This window comes from Schistocerca gregaria, chromosome X, assembly GCF_023897955.1.
Source record: "Schistocerca gregaria isolate iqSchGreg1 chromosome X, iqSchGreg1.2, whole genome shotgun sequence".
Lineage (NCBI taxonomy): Eukaryota > Metazoa > Arthropoda > Insecta > Orthoptera > Acrididae > Schistocerca > Schistocerca gregaria.
The window spans coordinates 221,318,265-221,343,817 of NC_064931.1; the positions used below are offsets into that span (position 1 = coordinate 221,318,265).

The 25,553-nt window shown below is 39.7% G+C and overlaps 1 protein-coding gene across 13 annotated transcripts in view; it reads left to right on the forward strand.

The window, feature by feature from the left end:
- The window catches only part of LOC126299474 (protein PRRC2C-like), a 226,870-nt gene that overhangs the window by 90,179 nt on the left and 111,138 nt on the right, over nt 1–25,553 (forward strand). For 12 of the 13 annotated variants that reach the window (XM_049991396.1, XM_049991404.1, XM_049991399.1 and 9 more), the window contains 4 exons: nt 11,543–11,689; nt 19,389–19,613; nt 19,953–20,334; nt 20,799–21,336. In XM_049991396.1, the coding sequence (XP_049847353.1) occupies nt 11,543–11,689; nt 19,389–19,613; nt 19,953–20,334; nt 20,799–21,336 (1,292 nt within the window). The remainder of the gene's footprint in view (nt 1–11,542; nt 11,690–19,388; nt 19,614–19,952; nt 20,335–20,798; nt 21,337–25,553) is intronic. The other variant, XM_049991401.1, reaches the window with a different exon arrangement.

Here is a 25,553-nt window from a genome sequence, read left to right on the forward strand (position 1 = left end):
AAACTTTAGGATGGTGTATGCTCAGTGACTTCAGTAGGTGAAAGATCTGTCTAAAAAAGGCCCGGATACCTGAATTCATCAATAATTCTGACATGATAGCCTGTTGTTTGGTTGTAGGACAGGCAAAACCAGAAGCTGTGTAACATCTCAGCTGACTAACTGAATAAACTTGTCACTCAGCCCCCAAGCATCAAAGAACTGTCACCTACAAGATGCCCCAGACTATGTATCTAAACCTGACATCTTCCATCTAAAAGATGTTACAGTAAACACAAGAAGAAGACAATAATGGGAATCTCTACTGAAGTGGTACAGAACTATTGTGTCAGTATTACACTGATGAAGAATGTTGCAGATAGCTTAGTAGCAGTATGAACAGATGTATTTATTTATTCATGAGTGGGATGATTCCTACTCAGTGGAAAAGCAGCATAATTGGACCTATTATTAAGAAAGAAGATACCCAGTGAACTTGTGATTACCAGCCAGTTGGCATTGTGCCAGCTGTATCAAAAGCTGTGGAATATATTGTTCATGATCAGTTGACTGAATACTTCGGCAAATTGTACAGCAAATTGAATGCCAGATACGTAGCTACATAGAAGACACCCATCTTGATGGAAGACACTAAGACTGGTGCAAGACCATGGATACCATTTCTCACTAAGTCATGAGTCACGCAGTTTCATAGAATACGGTTTGCCCATCCTTGTCCAGGAGTATACCTTGAAAGCCAGTTACTTTAAATAGTGGACTAGCACTGTATTCTAGGACTTCTTTTTGAAAATAAACTTAACTGGTACTATACAGGGTGTTACAAAAAGGTACGGCCAAACTTTCAGGAAACATTCCTCACACACAAATAAAGAAAAGATGTTATGTGAACATGTGTCTGGAAACGCTTAATTTCCATGTTAGAGCTCATTTTAGTTTAGTCCACCTACGCTCAATGGAGCACGTTATCATGATTTCATACGGGATACTCTACCTGTGCTGCTAGAACATGTGCCTTTACAAGTGCGACACAATTTGTGGTTCCTGCACGATGGAGCTCCTGCACATTTAATCGAAGTGTTCATATGCTTCTCAACAACAGATTCGGTGACTGATGGATTGGTAGAGGCGAACCAGCTCCATGGCCTCCACGCTCTCATGACCTCAACCCTCTTGACTTTCATTTATGGGGGCATTTGTAAGCTCTTGTCTATGCAACCCTGGTACCAAATGTAGAGACTCTTCATGCTCGTATTGTGTGGACGGCTGTGATACAATACACCATTCTCCAGGGCTGCATCAGTGCATCAGGGATTCCATGTGACGGATGGTGAATGCATGTATCCTCGCTAACGGAGGACATTTTGAACATTTCCTGTAAGAAAGTGTTTGCAGTCACGCTGGAACGTTCCGTTGCTGTGTGTTTCCATTCCATGATTAATGTGATTTGAAGAGAAGTAATAAAATGAGCTCTAACATGGAAAGTAAGCGTTTCCGGATACATGTCCACATAATATATTTTCTTTCTTTCTGTGTGAGGAATGTTTCCTGAAAGTTTGGCCGTATCTTTTTGTAACATCCTGTATGTTCAACTTAAGATGTCGTATATAAAGAAACTCTATTCTCCCCATTTCCTTGCTAACAACTCTGGGGTGCAAATCAAACACTTTGATTAACATTATAAAATTTTTGTTTTATCCCATTTGGATTATGAGTACATTACTTATGGGTCAGCAGCATTGTCAGTCCTAGAAATATTAGACACTGCCCAACACAATGGGGACCATTTGGTAACTGGAGCTTTCCTAACGAGCTCAGTTGGGAGCGCCACCACTGAAAATATGACACCACAAAATTTATTTAACCACAAAATTGTGATTAATCAAATGCCAAACCACCCGTGTCATCCAATTTTATTTCACAATTCAAAGACCTGCAGGTTGATCAGCAACTTCTGACGTGAACTCCACTTCGTTCAGTTGCCTGTATGCTGTGCTCTCCATTGTGAAAACCTTCACAGTATGTTCCCAAACTAGAAGTAAGGATGGGCTGAAGGTGCAACACCAAAGATAACACGATTCTCAGTTTTGTTCACTGTGCATTTTATTCGTTCATCAAAGAGTATCCTCATTCAATCTCCAGTACACAGACAGCCCTGAAGACAATGAGCAAGTTGGCTTTGCATACATACACAATTGGAATAGAGTACAACTTTCTGTAATGTAAGAATGCATTATCTGTACTGAAGAGTTGATGGACATGCACTGAGCACTACAAAATATAATGAATTGACCTCGACAGATTTTCGTCATATGCAGTGACTCCTTAAGTGTATCAGAAACAATAGAAAAGTGCTATGCAAAACATCCGATGGTCTCTTGTCATCCATGACAAACTGTATGCCCTCCGCAATTCGGGATATGTACCATTTTTCTTTGGACATATCCACATTGGTATGCCAGGTAATGAGCTGGTTGAAAAACTAGCCGAAGAAGCAGTGGGGATTGAAACACTCAAACTAGATATTTAAAGTGCTGACTTACGTACTCATATGTGATGTTGCATTCTGAAGTAATGAGAAAACAAAAGACAAGATAATACACAAGACATGATAATACACAAACTATGGACTATCAAACACATCACTAGGGTCTGGCAGACTTCACTACGAAGCTCAAGGAGGGACAGTATTGCCTTATTTCATCTCCGAACTGGGCTTACAAAAATAACTAACGACTTCCTACTATGACAAGAACCACCAGCGTACAGCATCTGTGGAGGAACATTAATGATCTACCACATTCTTGAAGATTTTTCAACAGATCTGTGATATCAAATGGACCTAGGACATCACTTGTCAGTGATCCTAGTATTTGATTAGAAAACTATGAGCCACATGTGCTACACTTTCTACAAAGGAGTGGATTTTACGCAGAGATTTAAATACAACACTGTCCACTCTTATGGCTGTTTAGGGGGTGGAGATTGGGGAGGGGGAGAGGCAGGCTCTCAATGTCTGAGATTCCTGAGGCACCACCCACTTAGTTTCGCTGCTGAACCTCCTACGGAGTGCAAAAATACCTCTTCTTGTCTCCAAACATATATTTAATTACACCATTATGTTGTCATTTTAACTTTTAGGCAACATAATTTTGACAGTTGGGAAAAAAAAAAACAGCTTGTATCTCCATGTTCAGACTGCTTAAAGAGGATGGTCCGCAGCTCATGGTCTTGCGGTAGTGTTCTCGCTTCCTGCACTCGGGGTCCTGGGTTTGATTCCCAGTGGGGTCAGGGATTTTTCCTGCCTTGAGATGACAAACATCAGTCCAGTTTTTGTAAACATTGTAGCACAAACACTGCACTAATTAAGGAAACAGATGACTTGAAATATGTCGTTGGTAATTACAGAGCCACAATATTGACACTACTACTTCATTCTACAAAGTATTTGATTCTCTAAGCTTTGATATAGTGGTCAGAAAAATGTAACTGCTAGAATTTTCAGAAACTATTGCAAAATTGGTTTGAAAGCTACTTGACGAACATGAAACGTGGAGCAGGGAGATGTCTGCGGGAATGAAAAGTAATTTCGAAAGCATGTTCTGTCAAGGGTGCCCACAGATCTCAGACCTGGGTCCACTGTTTTCCTTCTTGTATGCCAATGAAGTAAATCTTGTAAGTTGTGTTGTGTGAATATCATTTCTATGCAGACGAACTCCAGATTTAAATGCCAGACCCAAAAATATCAATATTGTCATCTTCCAGATGGATGACCACTGTCTTAAGTGTTGAGAGGTTTGCAAATAATGGGACTCAAAATAAATACAAAAAGTCCCAAGTAATTTTAATATCTTGTGGGCATGAGAAGTTAATTGTTTCTTAATTCTGCAACCTATTCCTACCAACAGAAAATGGTGAAGAATTTGGGTGTAAAGTTAAATGATCACCTCAGCTGGGCAAAAAATACTATTGGCAGTATGTGCCTTTCAGAAGTATATTTCAATACAATTTGAAATGTAAACTTGTGCAACTCCTTGTACTAGAGCTTCACTATAGGCAGCAACATAATCCAACATGATGCAGTTAGTGAAAACGTGAGGATAGTTGCTACTAACCATGGACACTTTTGTATGTTACATATACATCATCTATTTGACCTAGTCAGTGCTCCATATGTCCAGTTACAATGGTTGCAGCCAGACAAGTTACCCGACTGCCTCACACTGTGTTTAATTCATCAATTTCTCAATGCATATGCACCCCATTTCCTTCCAACAGAGATAAAGTACCTGTTATTTCATCATACTCACGACACCCTATCTCCCTTATCTTGTATCCTTGTATCCTAGCTGTGCCCATCTATAACACTGTTGCTGTGTGCCTCTGGAAGAAAGTAATCTGAACACAGATCAATGGCGCGTGCACACACACACACACACACACACACACACACACACACATTGGGGGGGGGGGGGGAGAGAGAGAGAGAGAGAGAGAGAGAGAGAGAGAGAGAGAGAGAGAGAGAGAGAGAGAGAGAGATTTTCAATTTAAATCCAGCTGCCTGTAATTGGTTTTTGGTACTCTCCTTCTCATGAGCTAATATAAATTTCCATTATTTTCATTTGTAGCTGTTACGGTTTCCACTATTTCTGTCATAGCTATTTCTAACACTATATCGAGTATTAAATTTATGTCTTTGTGTAACATGTCACAATGCACACAATACAGAATAGGTTGAATGCCTGGTTAGCAGTAACATCTACATACATAGTCCGAAGCCACTGTACAGTGTGTGGTGGAGAGTACCCTACACCATTAGTAATTTCTTTCTTGTTCGTATCACAAATAGAGCAAGGGGAAAACTGTCTACATGCCTCACTATGAGCCCTAATTCCTCGTACCTTATCTTCATGGCCGTTATGCGAAATGTATGTTGGCAGCAGAATAATTGTGCAGTCAGCTTCAAATGCTGGTTCTCAAAATTTTTTCTGTCATGTTCCTCAAAAAGACTTTCTCCTTTCCTCCAGAGATTCCCATTTGAGTTCCCAAAGCACCTCTGTAGTTATTGTGTATTGTTCGGACCTACTGATACCAAATGTAGCAGCTCAGCTCTGAAATTGTTTCCATGTGCTGCTGTATTCTTACCTGGTGCGAATTCCAAAAACTTGAGCAGTAGTCAAGAATAGGTTACACTACATATTTAAATGGTGTGATTGTGTCTTGCAGGATTCTACCAATCCTGTACATGTATATGTGCAGGATTTTGTTTTTCCTACTCATCCACATTAACTTACATTTTTTTTTTTTAAATTCAGAGCTAGCTGCCATTCATCTCACCAGTTAGAAATGTTGTCAAAATCATCTTGTATCCTCGTATAGTTACTCAACTTTGACACCTTCCCATAATCACAGCATCATCAGCAAACAACTGCAGAATTGCTGCCCACACTGTCTGCCAGATTGTTAATGTACATAAAAATAATAGCAGTTGTACTGCACTTCCTGGAGCACTCTTGACGATACCCATGTCTCTTATGAACAGTTGCCATTGAAGACAACATACTGTGTTCTATTACTTAAGAAGTCTTTGAGACAGTCACATATCTGGGAACTTATTCCATATGTTCATACCGTCACTAACTGTCTGCAGTGGGGCACCATGTCAAGTGCTTTTTGGAACTCTAGAAATAGGGAATCTGCCTATTGCCCTACATCCACAGTTCGCAGTATATCATGTGAGACAAGGGAAAGCTGAGTTTACACATGTTAATCTTTCTAAAATGGTTCTAATTCATGGACATAGATTTTAGGTTTCTAGGAAATTTATTCTATTCAAAAGAACATGTTCTATTACACAGCAGCAAACTGATGTTAAGGATATTGATGTGGAATTTTATGGGTCCATTCTTCCATCCTTCTTGTATACAGGAGTCACATGGGACATTATGATGGGTGAGAGATCTGCAATAAATGCAAGAAAAGTAAGGGCCAATGTCGTTGAGTACTTTCTGTAAAACAGAACTTGGATTTCATCTGGACTTGGTGACTTATTTGTTTTCAACTCTTCCTGTTGTTTCTCTATGTCAGGGATGCTTATTATTGTGTTGTCCACATAGAACTCTGTGATGGTCAAATGACAGTATTTCTGTTCAATTCCCTGTATGAATGATTTCTTAAACGCAAAATTTAAAACTTTGCCAATAATTTTGCTGTCTTGTACTGTCACACCAGACTGCACAATGAGTAACTGAATGGAAGCCTTACACTCACTTAGTGATTTTACATACGACCAGGATTTTTTTGGTTTCTTCGCCGGATCTTTTGCTAAGGTATGACAGTGGTAGTTGTATTGTTCATGCACAGGTCTTTTCACAGTTGCACAAATCTATACTAACCTTTTTGTCTGTAGTCATTTTCACCTCCTCTTTCGAACCAAGTGTGCAATAGAGCAACAGGGCCTGATTAGCCCCAATCTTGCGAGAAACTATGAATAATTCTTTAACAAAGTGGCAATTCTTCAATCACCATTTAGGGTGGAGAGAACATGGAAGGTATATAGATATTTGCTGGCTGTTTGTCACTAAAGTCATGAACTGTCTGATCCAAAGTATGCTGCACCCTACGTAATAGAGAATTGATCACTAGATGTCATGAGAGAAGGGCCCACCAGTACAGAAGGATGCAGAGAGTAGTGTGTTGTTAGTAGAGAAACAGTAACAGTAGAATGGATCGCTCAGGAGAGCTCAGTGACTTTGCACAGGGACTAGTCATTAGATGCCACTTAAAACAAATCTATTGGGCCATTTCAGCCCTTCTAAAGCTGTTCATCTCAGCTGTTAATGATGGGTTCATGGTGTGAAAATGTGAAGCAACAACCCAGCTAAACCAAGACCTGGCAGATCTCGTGTACTGATAGACATGGAATGTCAAGGTTTGTGGGCATAAAAAAATCACAGGATATCGGCAGGAGGAATAATGTTCCACAATGGTTGAGCAGCTTCTCAGAATCCATAAATTTCTGCAGTCAGTGCTAAGCAACGCCACTGTAGGGTGGATGGCAGGAAATGTCATTTGTGGGTCATGAATCATGGTTTGCCATGTGTCAGTCTGATGGAAAGGTTCAGTGGAGAACATTACTTACCATCATGTATGGTGCCAACAGTGAAGCAAGTACGTGTAGGGGGGTGTTTTTCATGGTGAGGGCGTTGCCCTCTTATCGCGCTTAAGGAAACTAAATGCAAACGGATATGAACATATTTTACAGCTTGTGTACTGTGAAGAAACAATTCGAAGTGTCATAAAGCAGCATCTGTGAGGTAATGGTTTGTGGACAACAGCAGTCCTGAAATGAACTGGCTTGCCCAGAGTTTTGATAAGAAACCAGTGGAACACCCGTGGGATGAGTTACAATGTCAACATCATTCCACACCCTAGCATCTGACCTCACTACCTTCTCTGGTTTCAGCTCTTGAGGACAAATGGGGTGCCATTCCTGTAAAGACAGTCTCTTATTGCAGGTGTCCACAGTAGAGTTCAAGCTGTTATGAAGACGAAGGGTGGACATACCCCATATTGATGTCGAGTAATATGTGTCCAGATGCTTGTGATCAGATAGTGTAAAAGTTTTTGTCTCAACAATGAAGGACTGTGTTGTATAACATTGTTACTTCCTGTCAGTATCAGTGGCTTTCTCAGGTGTTGAGTGTTCTATCTGAGAGTTGCTAAAGACATTAGTGAAGATTTCTGTAATTGAGAGAGAGAGAGAGAGAGAGAGAGAGAGAGAGAGAGAGAGAGAGAGAGAGCGCACCACAAGAGTTGGACTGTGATGTCAGCATGTTATGTTTACAGCGTTACCAGCAGAAGTTAGCAGACAGCACGTCATATGCTAGTACAACACTTAAATATGTCATTACTACTGACAAGCTGTCTAGTTACAACTGATACCACCCGCATACTTAATGAAATGAGCAGGGAATGGATTAGCAAATGTTCCTGCATGAGCGTGAAAGTTTCTTCAGCATAAAAGTTATGCAAATGAGGAATGTGAATTATTTTTGTAATGTTGCATGGGATTGAAAACATTGGGATTAAACCAGTCAGTGTTGCATATAGCAATGCCCTAGCAGACAGCACGTCATATGCTAGTACAACACTTAAATATGTCATTACTACTGACAAGCTGTCTAGTTACAACTGATACCACCCGCATACTTAATGAAATGAGCAGGGAATGGATTAGCAAATGTTCCTGCATGAGCGTGAAAGTTTCTTCAGCATAAAAGTTATGCAAATGAGGAATGTGAATTATTTTTGTAATGTTGCATGGGATTGAAAACATTGGGATTAAACCAGTCAGTGTTGCATATAGCAATGCCCTTCCCCCCCCCCCCCCCCCCCCCCCCCCCCTCCTGCATGTATGCCCCCCGCTACACACGCACCTACACCTACCTTTTCCAGTCAAGGATTAAGTAAGTTATATTGCATTTGACTGTTTGGGAAAAAAACTCTTGTAAAGACAAGACAAGGAGAATGTGTAGTACTACCTTTTATTCGGGAATTTCTATTTTAAGTGCATGGCTTTGACTTTTATGCTTGGGGTTTAGTGTTAAAAATGGTGTATGTTGTTTTTTATTAACAAACATTTTAGAAAATTTAAAATATTTATGATATTCAAGTAACTTAATGATAAAATATATTACAGTAGTTTTGATGTACAGCTACCATGTTGCACTAGATTTTTGAAGGTAACTCACAGTTCACTGCGTGACCAATTTTGATGTTCTTTTTTATGGGTGTAATTTCTTAGGATGCTGACGTGGTGGAAGTGACATCAGTAAATGCTGTAGCTGTAGTATTTTTATTTTTTATGTATTGTAAGATGAGATTCTGGAAGGAACAGTGCACAAAATGTTGTTTGTTATAGCTGTTCTGGTAGAAGGGCATGTGTAATTTTGTAATGTTTAATGTTATGATGAACAAACTTAACTGTGGCATGTAAAGCTTTCAATTACAGTTGCTTGAGTAACCTGCTGTTTGTGTTATAGGATGTATTACTGTCTGGAAGTGTCAGCTGCATAATTTGACGCTTTCTTAACAGAGTTGATTAAAATTTTGCATATCACTGTAAAAACTGGCTTGAATGGTTACTGGGACTGGCCGTGTTTCTGAATTTCAATTGTTGTTTATAGTTGTAAGTGGGACAGGTATGTTCCATTGGAATCTAGACGTAGTAAATGGTCCTCCAAATTTATTCCTCCTTGAATCTAGTGGGACATATACATCCCTCTTAAAATAATTTTTTTTCACTGGGGGTTACGACCTGTGAAAAGAATGAATTAGGAGTCACTATTATGTCAGATTTATTTATTTACAGCTTAACATTTGTATGAAATTGTTCAAAACAAGGCTGAATACATAGTGGTACTTTACAGTAGCTACATATGAAATTAGTCCTTATGTCGTGCTTCCATGTGGTTCATTGTCTGCATTGCCACCTTGAGCTCCTTGCTGGAAATGTTTTTCAATTGTATTTACATGCACATAATCAACAACACAAAAGGGTGTGAAGAAATAGATATGGTAGGACCTCAACTATATTCGACCCTGCATCCATATCGGAGCACTCAGCTATAATGGGACATGTAGACTAATTTGGTCACCTGAGAGATAGATATGCCATCAGCAATAGGTCATTAAAAGGGTGGGATTGGATTTTTATTTTTGTTTATTTTTTGGCTGTTGCAATAGTAAAATGTTTCATCTTTCGGAACTTTAATAATGATAGAAAATGTGATAAAGTTTCTTTTCACTTTGCTCTTGTGAGGGGGAGAAATATAAAAAGAAGAGGAAGACAAGCATTCATCACAAAAAACAAACCTGAAGGTTATGAAGTTTTCCATTTCATATCAAATCAAGGGAAATAAAATATCATTACAGCACTCTGAATGAAATCTATAAATGTAAAATTTTAAGCACAAACAAGAACAGAAGGCACCAGTAGAGATTCTCAACACATTGACCATAAGGCAAACACATTAAATGAATTTAAAAGTGTTTTATCAGTAAGTGCACGCAAATTGGTACAATGTAAAAAAGGTGATAAATATCTTTATTGATCTTACCTATTGCAGACAGGAAAAAAATTACATAAAATTGCCAAAACACAAGGCACAAGATGCACAACTGAAACAGTTGAGTGGTATTTCATGCATCTGCATTATCTACTTGCTTTTATATGTAATTGCAAATAAGAAGTGACTACATTGCAGCAGATGAAAATTAATGGTTGTGATACATGTGTGCTGATACACAGGATTTGAAATTTTGACATCAAGAATTTCATAATATTTTATGTGAATGTTCTCATTTGTAAGCTACGTACTAGGCAGGAGCCAATTAGTGCACTCAATAAAACTAGTCACTAGGGCCATTTCCTTGCCTTTAGTAAGTGATTCACTGTAATTTGCAATAAAAATACCACTGCTACAACTAGCAGCTGCAGCATTCCTAGCAGTTTCATATCTACCACAGTGACCCGGTTGATAGTGCATGTTGGTTTGACACTGTGATTGTATATGGCATCCCTTATCTTGTTGAGATAGCAATTGGGTTCATAGGATCAGATACCCCATCAAGAAAAATCAGCAGAAGGATTGAAATTTGTCCTGAAATGCTACACTGATTTAGTTTGTTGCATGCCATGTTGAGATGGAGTCATGTCAGAACACTTAAATCTGGTTTTACAAAATAACTGTTGTTCCCTGCACAAATATGTGACAGCCATCCCATATTGCAGAGAATGTGATGTACATCAGTTTAAGGTAGCCTCACTAAAATGATACTTAGATCAGAGGATGAACGAAAGTCCCATTGTGTGCTGTCTTTGGAGTTCCGTTTCCCTTTATTTTATTACTTGTGTGTGGTAATGCATTCTGAATGTACAAATTTGAAAATAATAGTTTGCTTTTAAATTATGATAATATATTTTCTCAATATATGTTTGCTTTAGAGAACATTTGATGAGTGCACAATAAGATTTTGTGCTAAGGGTAGCATATTAAAAAATGAAGCTGTCTGCAGAGAGAAGACTGAAAGTTACAGCAACACAATATATATTAGCCTTCTCAAAGAGATAAAGCTTCTTCTTCTTCTTCTTCTTCTTCTTCTTCTTCTGTTCAGTTATGTGTAGAAATCCTGTCAACTTAAGTCATTAAAACATATTTTGTCAACAACACTAACATCTTGCACTTATTTATTAAGTAAAATAAATAAGAGAATACCAATATTATTAAATATGTCTTTTCTTAAGGTCTCAGTTGGTTACTGAGACAAGAAACACTAGTGGTTGTTGAAGAATTCAGTTATCTTTTGTCTGCAATGTTGTAAAGTGTTTAATTTCCTTGTAAGGGTGGTAATAAGCAACAGATTTTCTCATTTATGCCTAAGGATTTATGTTGGTTGGCGTGTTTGGTTTAATAAGTGGCTTGAGGGTAAATATGCACAGTTCATTATTAGATAACATTTGATAGTTACTAATTTTTAATTGTAGGTTGCAGGACCAGGACCTCGAGCAGTTGAGGATGAAGAAATATGGCACGAGAGAAGACGTCAGCATTGTGCCGATGTTGCACTGGCTGTTGTGCGTGCCAGACAGCGCAAGGAAGAAGAAGAACAGCGTTACCAAAAGACTAAACAGGTAAAATAAATGCAAAGTTTTCCTTTGTTCACCAGGTGCATAGGAAATGAACTGACTTCTTGTCTGGTTGTTTGAATCCTGTCAGACCAGTTGGAAGAGAACAACAGCACCCTTTAAGAAAGCATCCAAAGCATCACAACTTTGCCATATCATTCATGACAAGAACATCAGCATGAATACAGGGAAGGTTCCTTTCATAATGACACATCTGAGTTTATAATTTCCTCTTTCCCTATACTTCTCTGTGTAGGTTTTAAGCTAAACTATTTTTTGTTTTATAGAGATGATATGAATTTATCAGTCATTAATATGTATACAAGGTTTCCCAATTTACACACACACACACACACACACACACACACACACACACACACACACACAGTTTGTATTATGAGACAGCGTAATTTAGTAACAGAAAGCGACCTCAGATGCTTCCTTGGAGAATATTAAAATAGTTGAATATTGAAGGTGCTTCCACTGGCTTAAATATTCTGAATCCATTGCTGATAGTGAATGATGTATACTGTATTTTACGGACTATAAGATGCTCTGTTTTCTTCGAAAAATTGCCTCCAAAATTTAGGTGCTTCTTATACACGAAATTAATATTAAAATGTGTGGTGTTTGATTTAAAATTCCCACCAATATTAAAAATGGCAATATATTAGATTAACCTTTTTGTATCTGGCAACCTTGGATTCAGCTGGCATTGCGCACACACACACACACACACACACACACACACACACACACACACACACACGCACGCACGCGCGCGCACACACACACACACACACACACACACACACACACACACACACACACACACACACAGTGTCTGTGGGAGTATTTAGAAATGTTGCCAAGAGATATGCTGCATGCAATGAAAAGTAGCCGTTAGCATTGCTGGCTGGCATAGTGCAGGTTGCCAGTTCAGATTCTGTCACCAGCAAGTATTTGTTACTTAGTATTCATAATTTCTAGAAGATTCTCAAAATTTGTAATGTTTGGATATTCTGGAATATTTACTGTTTGTACAAATAGCAGCACTCTCCATTGAAGAGGCAGTTCTGCTCTGTGTGTATGTTGTTATGCATAATAATTGTGCTTTCAGTAGGTAAGCACTGTTCCCAATTGACAACCCTGTTTTGGATTTGGACTTGGTTGTAGTTAAGATGTGACACTGTTTGCTGGAGACACTGGATAGCTCAAACAATCTACACCAATGTGATTCCAATTGGGCAACATGAAAGCTGTCACAGATATTGAAAGAAAGCGAAATGGAAGCAGTACATCAATCCTGAGGTCCATATATTGAGGAGGCCAGTGGATTCCAAAAGAGCATTAAGTCAACTGCATAAGAGGCATCCATCAGCATTTTCTGGAGATGCTGTTCAGGATCTGATGAAATGGCTAAAATGTTGAAACTGAAAAAATATTTTGTGACAACTAGCAGTGAGTCCTCTTCTTAGTGCAAGAACACTTGAACAGAGCCCAATGTTATGGGAAAACAATACAGTCCTGCATACTGAATGTTTTGGCTCTGTGCCACATTGTGAATCTGACTGTGGCAGACATAGACAACAGTTGATTAAAGGAGTCACGGAAGACATTCACCAAGCTCTTTGGGTAAAAGAGGTCACAACAGACTAGTTAGCAAGTCCTGCCAGAAAAGAATCAGATGAAAGAGCTGTGACAGACTCCTGCATGTGGTGCTTACGCCTGTTACGCAAGACCACCACGACCCTACCTCTCGCATACATCAGGTAGTAGGAGAAAAGATACAGCAGTTTATTGCAGTCAGAAATGTCGGACAGAGTATACAAGAAATAGCAGGCCTGAATGTGAACCCCTATATGTCAGGAGACTATGTAGATTGTTGGAGAAGAGTTGTATTGATCTCTAGCATCAATTCTACACCAACAGTCAAATGTGCCATGAAGAATATTTGGCCAACTTGGATTTGTGCCACAAGCATCAAACGACACCCAGCATCTGTGAAAGACCAATAAAACCAACTCCTCTGCCAAATACAGGATGGTTATGATTAAACTACAATTACTTGATATGACCCCCAGGAAAAACTAATGATCATATGATAATGAAACCACATGGAAACGTTAACAAGGACACGCAAAAGAGAATGAGTTAACAATTGAAAGAAACACATTTTAATTTCCATGTTTACGTTACAAACATTGCACAATGTGATGAAATGGTTCAAATGGCTCTGAGCACTATGGGACTTGTTGAAATGAAATGTGTCTTGCAGTACTACATTTTATAACAATTTGTGTTGGCCGTTCCTTATAATAATGTTTGAATGTTGTACATTGACTATCAGTGAAACAGTTCCCTGCAGTCGTCATAAAAATGCGAAGTGTCTATTGAATGATAAAAACCAACATTTTTCTTGCACCAGGCGCACAGGGCAAAGAAAATATCGGTGCAATCAGTCACTTCGCAGTAACCACTAGTTTCATTTAGACAGAACTGGGATGGAGTCAGAAATGGCCCCGGCCATTGTTCTGCATATTGCACTGCGTAGAAGGCATACTTCATAAAAGTGTGGTGAAGATAGCTGGTAATGGAGCTTAAGAATACTGTTGTACTGATAAATCTGAAATGAGAGAATGATATCGGAAATTATGTTGTTTGCTAATTTCCTGAAAAATGCTTTCTACTTTCGAAAAATTTCTTTACTAAGAGGTAGAATTGCACTAGTAGTTCCAGGTGGAATTCACATTACATCTACAGATTTTTCGTCATCCTCCACAAAAACAGAGGTGTCGTTATGTCCAGACCACGAGTCCAACAAAAGCAATAAATTAGGATCTGCAGTTGGTAGGAATACATTTCGAACAAAACGTTGGAAATTATTCTTTCCCATTTTTCCAGATTTTGATATATCGACTACAAGATTTTTGCGGTCATTGATTGGGCAACCAACTCTGTCTTTTTTTTCACCGCAAAATGATAAAATGCGGTATGCATGCAGTTTATTCATGATACCTGACTGATCAGAGTCATAAACAGCAGTTGCGGAGATAATAGCAAGTTACGTCTTTACATCACCTATCAATAGTAATGTGTATTACTGGCTGCTGCTCTAGACATTAACGTCAGGCATTGATGACCACGTAGTTGAGCACCCCACAAACTCGTCATCATCATCATCTACATGTTTACATGACAAACTAGGTAATTTTGCGACTTCCTATTCATTACGATTTAGTGAACCTATGTAGCCAGGTTGACATGGCGTGAAAATCAGTAATTGTTCATGTCGGATGCAATTCAGAGTGCCCAATCTTGTAGATTTCAATCGGTAACGGTGCATAGCCTCTGGTGAGTAGTTCTAAATCTTTGGAACAGTTTTTAATTCAGATGGTTTTGGGTTTCCGTTTGGCGCATATTTCTTACTTGATGTAAGTCATTCTTCCATTTGTACAGTTCATGCTGAGATTTTACGAAATGAAAACACCTTTGCCCACTTCACCACTTCAAGCATTTTATCCCTCCTTCACTTAACCAATATTTCACTGCCTTTTCTTTGTCGCTGAAAGCTTCTTTTTTTCTTTTCTTTTCTTTCTTTCTTTTTTTTCTTTACAAAAAGGCTTGGAAGGTATTCTTCTTCAGAACTGTTAATGGCACAACTGACATTTTCTGAACACAATCTATTGAATTGAATTGTCACAGTTATTTCCTGTTTCTTCTAACGTATCCACAATTTCAAACGAAATGGAGATATCATTTGAATGAATGTCAAGGAAATCAACTAACAAATGACAAACATGTACGTCCTCAGGAGAAGTAGGTGATTTCGGATGGAAACCATGTTCTTCGTATTTCATCATTGCTAAATTGAGAATGTTAATTGGATTCCACATTACTGTGAAACAGGAAGGAAAAAAATAGGTACTGTTAGCAGGCATGCCTTACGAAAGCACAATATATATTCATTCAGCTCTGTCTGGATTGTTAATACTGGAAATAAAATGAAATGATTGCATGGCATTAATTGGCCAGGATACCCCTTTCGAGGTTTGGCCGCCGTATTGCAAGTGTTTTTAGCTGACACCACTTCGGCGACTTGTGTCAATGATGATGAAAATGATGATGGACACACAACACCCAGTCCCCTGCCAGGAACCAAACCCAGGCCCCCTTGCATGATAGGTGGTAACGCTACCGCTGCGCTACGGAGACGGACGGACCACCAATATTGTAAAAAGCAACTGATAAATTGTAATAGATGTTAACTTGAGTGGCTAATTGAAGAGAGAAGTAACTGTGTACTGTAGTGTCAGAGAAATGGTAACATGAAACGTCCTTTACGAATTACAATTGGGGGTTATGTCAAGTTTCCTCTTTACAAATGTACTGCCGACCTCAGCTGTACATGTGCCTAGTTGCACATTGACAGTTGCTACTGCGCCAGTAGGGATGTACATTTCTACTGCTGCCTGGCATGCTACGAATTTGGAAATGTTCAGCCTCTCTCTCTCTCTCTCTCTCTCTCTCTCTCTCTCTCTCTCTCTCTCTCTCTCTCTCTCTCTCTCTCTTTTTCTTTCTTTTTTTTTTTCTTTAATATATACTTGCTGTGCCTCATAGCAGCTAATATTTTGACAGCATGTTTCTTATTTCGTCTTCTTCCTGTGTAAAATATTTTAGGGTACGTTCTTAGATGTCTTACTGGACCATTCCCTTGTCGGTGTTGACAGGACATTAAACCTAGTCTTGCTTCCATTACCATTAGCATAAGTTGTGATATTGCTCACACATTAGTTTCAATGCAATATGCTTGTTGCTGAATGTGTGCCAGTTATCGTTATTTCTTAACTGAATGGTAAATAAAACCAAAAAGTGGTGAACTCATGGAAGTGAACTTGACTTCTTGGGATCAGCAATACTTCCGTTGGAAAAAAAGCAATCATTGTGTAAATTGACATCTCGTAAAATCGGGTGTACTGCCGGTGGTCCGAGACTTCCCAACACGATATTTCGACATTATAACTCGGCGTCTTCATCAGGTGTTCCCTGAGACTGGTTGGCGAGCTGACTTCGTCCCATATTTATGCCTGGGCGGTGTGTGGTGCTCCCTATGCCGTCCGCACCCGCTGTGGCCATTTCTGTGGGTGATATCAGTCTCTAGGCGCTTCCTCTTCGGTCCGCGCCCGTTGCGGCTCTCTTCTGAGGTAGTGGACGTCCCAAGGTGTTCCCTATTGGGTCTACGCCCGATAGGCGCGATCCTAGCACTATCATGGCTCTGCTGAAGCTCCTTATGCTGTCCGCGACCGCGGCGAGTTTCTCTCGTGGCCGAGCCATTGTCCTGGCCAGTTTGTGTTGAAATTCTTTTTGTAAGACTTGCTTCTAACTTTCATCTATTAATTGTGACACTGCTGTTATTTGTTGCACAATTTGTAGCAGCATCAGTTATCAGATACTAGTGTCAAATTTTCTTTTGGGGGTGGGGGAGGGGTTGGGTTTAAGCTTTCACTTAATACTCCAAAGCCAAGGCACTGTATATGTAAAATCATATTTGGTTGTGCAGTAGGCATCGACCAGTCTTTGTGTTAGGGCAAGTTTAAATTCAACACAGAACTGACTTTATTGGCACATCCTGGATATTGTTGAGGAGTTTCCATTAGATTGATTAAGTCACAGTTATTGTATTAATTATTCACCATATTTTTAAGTGACTTATTTTAGACGTGCTGTGCCACTTACAAGATGCATGTTACTTAAAATTTTTGTTAGTATGTGTTGTTACTTAACTGTGTCACCAAACTCAGCAAATTTATATGAATAAATCTCAGATCTGGGGATGCTAAAATTAGATGTTTTGGATCTTTCTGGGAATTCCATTTCTAGTTAGTGTTAGTGGGTTGGAGATTGTTATATCCAGTGAGAAGGGTGGGCACTACATTGCCCAGTGAGGTCACTACAAAGCATGTTTTCCAGTTAGTCCACATGGATATAATAGACTATACATCTTTTTATTCACTGTCTCAGATGGATTTTGCAGTATCCTACACACACTGGCTGGCACTATTGTGATGACAGTCATGTTAGATGTCGCTATAGATGTTACAATCTGTTTCTACCATGGCGACTGCAATCTGGGAGTGCATATTATTAGTTGGCATGGTGTCCCTTAAGGCAATATTTTATGCCTATCCCTGTACTCGATTGCTGTAAGCAGTGTACTTTCTACAGAAAGCCACCCAGCACATTGTTCATTATTTGTGGGTGATTTTGCTGTTTGTTTGTTTCTTTTCCAGCTCTGCAACAGTAACTCACTTGGGGCACTGAGTTACCCATACAAATTTTAAATTTTTTATTTGTGTGGAAAAGGGGAGAGAGATTATTTTAACCAGTTCTGTTCGTGTGATTGTGGCTAGATCATGAATAGTTTGTGGATTAACTACACCAACTTACATGAAATCTATTGACCGTTAAGATCGTCTTAGGCTGGTCATGGCCTTCTGTATGCTAAGGCTGGGGAGCTGCCACATGCCATCTGGTGGCAGCTCTATGTAGTGTGTTTATTCTTCACTAATCCTGAGTCATTCTCTTGCCAAACTGTTCAGTGCCCTGCCATGGAACCAATTTTCACAAATCGCTAGTGAACAAAGCTAGTTGTGATCTGTACAAGGAACACTAGTGGCACGTGTTGTAGTACAGATACCAACTCTAATCCATGGATTGAGTTGACTGCCGCCTTGTCAAATAAGAAGACCCAAAATAGTCTTGGAGTTAATCAGATAGAGGGTAGACCTCTCACTGTTGTGTGTGTTTTTAATTCAATGTTTCATGAAATTTTAAATGACTACTGTGACTATATAACTATGTTTGTGGAGATATGTGAGAGCAGGGGCTTTTTCTTGGCAACTATGTTTTTTCCCAGAGCATGTCCTCAGGATTTCATTTACCGGGTGAGTGTACTGTATTTGAATTGAACTTACACAAAATACTGAGGATACTGGAGGAGGTGGAACATATTTGTGCATAAAAAGTTATCTGCACCAACTCCCTTAGTGTTCTAAAATGTATGCAAATAAATATTCCCTTAATGTCCAAGACTCATTTCTCCACCTGCAAAGGCAAGGGAAGGAAGTAGGTTTCTGTGGGGCACCAAGATACATGAGAATTCCAGGAAATTAATTAGTGGCCCCTAAATCTGTTGGGGGGGGGGGGGGGGGGGGGAGGAGGAACTACACACACACACACACACACACACACCCTAGAGATAATTTCATATTTCACAGAATCATGCCTGGTCGTATGTTTTGAGGCATGTGCGAACATGTTCAAAGAATGAGAGGGCTAACTATTTTTCCTGCCTTGATATTTGTGACATAATTGTGGGGTAAGATAGATTAGCAAGATGTTCTTCACAGTCGAGTGACATAAGCTGTTTATGCTTTGTGGGTCAACATACAATCAATGTGGGAGGTTATTCCTTGAGAATATATTTTCAAGCTCTCTGTGATTCTGTGCCACTACACAATGATTGTAGAGTTTGGTGGCCTCAAGTCATACTGAATTCAAGTTGGTCGTCACGTAAACTCAACAATCCTAATGATTTTCTTATTATCTTTTGCCTAAACTGTGGTATAAAGTTCACGTATATATGTTCCCTTACATTTCATTGGCTTTTCCGTGATAACAAGAAGTTTTAACTTCTGTTTTGCAGGGTGCAGCTTTAAAGTTACAACAATTGGAAGAGAAAATAGGACGGAAAGCTTCATTGGAGAATAAAGAAAATAAGGAGAAGTTTGATGATAGCCACAATCGCTCATCAAGAGTGGACTGGGAAAAGGATCATGAGAACGAGAAATGTAGGGATAGAGACAGATCTAGAACTAGCAGTGAAGGTCGCGATGAAAAATTGCCCAATGACCTAAGATCACTGCAACAGGTACATATTGGTTTAGTAATGAACTTTATATTCACCAGTAAATGACTGCAGTAGATAGTTTTTTGGTTGGTAAAATCCACTTAGTTTGTTTCAAATGTTCTATAATAGGCAGATTTTACCCTTATTGGAAATCTTGTTTTGTAACATTATGGCAGTTGTGCAGTGTCAATAGAAATAGTGTAAGTTACTTGATCTGAAATTATAGTTGATACAAAGTCTTCAAACTAAGGGATAGTTTATTGTTTTGGGCTGTTCCTTTGGCTTTAACAGCTTAATGTTTGTTAAGGTAAAATTTGTGTACTGTGATTACTTCAAATGTTTTCTTTGTTTTTCGAGCAGGTTGGAGAACGTGTAGTTCGTGGTGACCGTGAAAAGGAACGTGAACGGGAACTACGCAGTGAGAGAGAACGTGATTGGGATATACGTGCTGATAGAGTCAAAGAAGGTCGTAATTATAGAGACAGACATGATCAGCCAACATTTTCGAGTGACTTCCAACATAACCTTCCTCCAAGATTCCAGAAGCAACAAGCAGAACGCTCCTACTTGTCACGTATAGGAGCAGGAGGGCCACCTAACTTGCCATTAAGTGGCACTTCTGGCTCTCTGTCTCAAGGGACTACAGTTTCACAAGGACTCACAAGTGCACAATCGTTTGACCCTCGCTGGAATGGATCTGCAGCTCATGTTGGTTCTTTTAATTTCGCAGGGTCATTGCCTGGTATGTGGCAATTTTATTATAAAGCCAGCATAATTTTTCAAAATTTTAATTTGTCTCAAGGGAAAATTTTGTATAATATTATTACAGCATAGCAAACTGAGCTAAGGTTTGCCATCTGCAAGGGGCAGTCAAATGAAAACAAAGCACCCACAACGATGGGACCATGGAATGGCTCCATACAAAAGTAATCACCACGCATGTTAAGATATTTATCCCATTGGGAGGCGAGACGATGAATGCGTGTTTTGTAGAAAGCATTCGGCTGCTGACGTGTCCACAAGTGCACCACATGCACACTTGCACTCTTTTCATTTGGCTGCCCCTCATGTCTGTACTTCCAACAATAACACATAACAACACTTTTTACTTTGGGAGGGGGGGGGGGGGGAAGGTTGTGATTAATTTACACATCAGTGTTTTTTTTTTTTTTTTTACTAAAATTTTGTCAAATTTCTTTCATCCAGGTAGTGGAGGTCTGAAGAGCAGCCATCATCCACACAGACGCGTACACGGTGAGACTGACATGTCAACTTCTGATAGAGAATGGGAAGGAGACCATGATCGAGAGCGTGATTGGGAGCGTGAGAGGGAACGTGAGAGGGAACGTGAGAGGGAACGTGAGAGGGAACGTGAGAGGGAACGTGAGAGGGAACGTGAGAGGGAACGCGAGAGGGAACGTGAAAGAGAGAGGGAAAGGGAAAGGAATCGTGATCGTGAAAGTGCACCAGATCGAGAACACAGCAGGGAATGGGACAGGAAACAGGATCAGGAACGTGATAATGAAAGAGAGAGAGACCGTGATCGGGAGAGGGAGAGGGAGAGGGATAGGGAGAGGGATAGGGAGAGGGATAGGGAGAGGGATAGGGAGAGGGAGAGGGAGAGGGAACGTGAACGTGAACGTGAACGTGATGTTGAAGAGAAGCCTGCTACTTGGGATCATCGAGAGAGAGATACCAAGTCAACCAAGGATCAACACACATTGGATGTTACTGAACGAGAAAGGTAATTGGTTTTTATGCTCATCTGATTTCTACAGTTAAGTCGGTATTTTTATGCCTTGTGTCTCGTTAACATACCATAGTAAATTTACAGATTTTTCCTACAATGTAAATATTTTATTTCTTTATGTGTGGCTTGGTTACATGTGAAAGCAGATGTAGTCTGAGTCAAGTACAACATTGTTTTGCTGGAGACAGGATAAAAACAGATAAATGATATCGCATTCCATATGAACACAGCGAACTCGTCGTACGGTGTCTATTTCTTATTGTACTTGTTAGGAAATCTGATCAGGGCTGCATAAGAGGGACAAATTTTGGTTTACAGAAGAGTGCCAAAGGGTTAGTCCAGTGCTGCCACGACCTCTTAACAACCCTCCTCCATTTACAAATTTCAAGTTTTTTAGTGCTGTGGCAAAAGATTGAGACACAAAGTACCAACTGAGACATAACTGTGCATCAAAGGCATCTATCTAGTCATTCGTTGACCAGTCTGGTGTGGCAGTAAAAAACAGCAAAGGGCAAGTTTTTAAGTTAAACATTTAAAAAAGCGTTGACACAGGTGGATTGTACAGACGTACCATCATTTGACCATCACACAGACTTCTGTATGGCAGACATAGAAATAGGCGGTGAGAAACAGCAGAAAAGATTGAAAACAACCAAGTTGCCAGGTCTGGATGGAATTCGAACTTCAATTTACAGAATGTACTCTTTGGTGTTGGCCCCTCACTTAAGTCACATTTATCACAAATATCTCTGCTAGCATTAAGTCCCAAGCGAATTGAAGAAAAGGGGGGGGGGGGTAAGGACAGGTAACTCCTGTATATAAGAAGGGTAAAAGAATGTGCCTGCAAAATAACATCAGTTTGCTGCTGAATTATTGAGCATATTTAAAGTTTGAATACAATAAATTTCCTTCAAACTGAAAAGCTTCTGTCCCTAAATCAGCCCAGTTTTAGAAAGTGTTGCATGTGGGGAAACTCAGCGTGCCCTTTTCTTGCATGATATCCTGCAAGCCATGGATGAAAGGCAACTGGTAAATTCTGTATTCCTAGATATCTGGGAAGTGTTTGACATCGCACGCCACTGCAGACTGTTAAATGATATCTGAGCATGCAGTATAGGTTCTCAGTTATACGAGTGGCTCGAAGACTTCTTAAGTAACAGAAGTCGGTATGCTGTCCTGGATGGCAAGCATTCATCGAAGACAAAGGAATCTACATGAATACACCTGGGAAGTGTGACAGGATCTCTGTTGTGTTCTCTCTCTCTCTCTCTCTCTCTCTCTCTCTCTCTTTCTATCTGTGTGTATATATCTATATATAAATGATCTCATGGATAAGGCGAGTGTGGTATCCACCACTATAAAGTCTCCGAACTGAGCAGCGGTGCGCTCCCCTACTTACGGCTGAGATTTGCATCATTGGCTGCACTTCTCCGTGCGCGGCCTGCTGCTAACATCGCAGGCTGCCTTCACATGCGCCCTTCACAACACTGTGATGGCCACCCATAATATACAGTGATCCCAGCCGCAGGCTCCATTAACTATCGAGCCTTATGTAATGCTGCTCCAGACGTCTACAGGCTAGTTCCCATCGTGCTATGTTTCTGCGCCACTATTCGGAAGTACTACGCTGTGGTGGACCTGCTGTTCAGTGTTGATTTGGCTGCGCTCTAGTCTTAGAATCTGAATGCTATACTGGAACTTCGACCTCAGCATTCACTTCACTTGGCTTAGTATGTCAGTGGACTTGTGATTTCCACCAGAGTTCTACATTTCACTTGCACTTCTTGGTTATTGGTATAACCATCATCGGTTTATATAATATTCCATAAACTGTTTATCTACAACTTGGCAGTTGGTAACAGAATTATTTGTACCAGTGTTATATCAATAAACCGTAGAACAGTGGTATATCTACTGTGTTATTCCTAGTTATGACAGTCCGCAGTAAGCTGAGATTTTTTGCTGATGACACTGTAGTGTACAGGAAAGTGTTGCCATGGAGGGACTTCAGGAAGATACAGGATGACTTCCACAGAATTTGTATTTGATATGCTGACTAGCAGCTTGCTTCTAGTGTGGAAAAATGTAACTTAATGCAGTTGAGTTGGAAACTATGAAATAACGTTGGGGTACAGTGTCGGTGGTGTTGTGCTTGAAACATTCACATAAATTAAATAACAAGACTTAAGGCTTAATGTTACCAAGCAATATGGGATCATACAAGCAGGGACCGTGAATACAAGGTAAGATCTCGTATAGAAACACCTGAGCAGTAGCTTCCCCCATGCTCTGTTTGAGAATGGATTAGGAAAGGAGGTGAATGGCAGTGGCACAAAGTACCCTCCTCCAGGCACTCTATGGTGGTTTGCAGTATGTGTATATACGTGAGGGGAAGGCAATTTTTAGACTTTGGTTTATTAGGGGAATTATAGGAATATGTAGCACATTTGAAAAGGAGACCACGTATAGAACATTAAAGTGACTGATTATGTGTACTACTCAAATGCTGCCTTTCGCACTACAGTAAGGCATCGGGACAACTCGGAAGCGTTCTGTTGGATTTGTCATGAGTAGGTTTGTGCAACAAGTGAGTATTACTGAGGTGCTCCACAAACTCATAAAATCCCTGGGAAGATAATTTTTCTTTACATATCACTATTGAGAAAATGTAGAGAACAGACTGCAGAACAGTTCTCCTACCACCGATGTACATTGTGCATAAAGATCTAGAAGACAAATTATGGCTCATTCAAAAATATGTAGACAGTTGCACCAGTTGCACCATTGGAGCAGTAAAGTGAAGGACGTGTAGTGATATCATGTACTCTCCACTGTGCACTGTATGGTGGCTTACAGAGTATGTATGTAGATGTAAATTTTGTAACAGCAAATCTGCACCTACATTTATACTCTGCAAACCACTGTGAAATGCGTGGCAAATGGTACTTCTCATTGTAACAAATATTAAGGTTTCTCCCTGTTCCATTCATGTATGGAGTGCAGAAAGTGATAGCTTAAATGCCTCTGTGCATGCAGTGAATTGTCTAATCTTGTCTTCATGCTTCTTACGGAAGCAAACTGTCGGGGCCTATAGTACATTCTTAGATTTCTCCCTTCATACTGGTTCTTAAGTTTTTGTTATTAGGCTTTTGCCAATTCATATTTTTCAGCATCTCGGCAACTATCTCCCGTGGGTCAAAGAAACTTGTGATAATGTATTTAGTGGCAGTTTACCCACTCTGTACCACAGGGCACATACTTATTCACTGATAGGCACTGATACACAGCTAAGGAAATATAGTCAATACAGCTTTGTAACAATGTAGTAGTCCTAATGGACCTAGTGAGCATTGGAATGTATTTGTAATTAGAGTTTATTTTAGCTATCGACTAGTCATGTTTCTTATGGGGAGAGTGTATGCTGTATACCTGAGATTCACCAAGTATTAGCATAGCAATTGAGTATAATGCTATATAATGGAAATTAAAGTGGTGATTGAGTGCTGAATGTTATTGAACGTTGTTGATTCAGCTGTGCAACTGTAAATTTGAGTGAAAGACTAGCTGGTGAAATAAAGCTCGCATTTAGTCTGCTGCTGAAATAGCACTGACATTGAAACACATTTTGGATAGAACAAATGGAATAATATTTATGTTGAGGATCGTGATAACTTACAGTTGCAAACTTTTTTATTTATTAACAGAAATGCTTCAATCCAGCTACATTGTAGGTTCTCGTGCATAAATCGAGAAAATGAACTTACGGGACTCATAGTTGATAATATTAGCTGCAATGAACAGGAGAAGGAAAGAAGTGCAAAGTGGGTTAAGTTTTGAACTACAAACCTGAAAGTTTTATGTTCTGTCCCCCACATGACAATTTTACAAATACCAAGTTAGGTTGCACCATATTTTGGGGAACAAGTTGAACAGTAGATCCCCTTCCAAATAGCTGTATTAAGTCTGTTCAGAAGTGGGAGTAAGTCAGGGACTCACTACCATGCCTGGTAAAGCACTGCAGTGTTCAATCCAAGCTTTGGATTGAGCACAGCTTTACTTGCTTAACAGCATAACAACTGCAGCACAAAATACTTCGTAGGCAGATGGCCATAGCCGTTACACTACTGACACGACATAGCCCAATTCAATTGACTCTGCACTTGTCACTACTCTCATCTCCCCATACTAACATACAGAAGTGTGCTATGTGA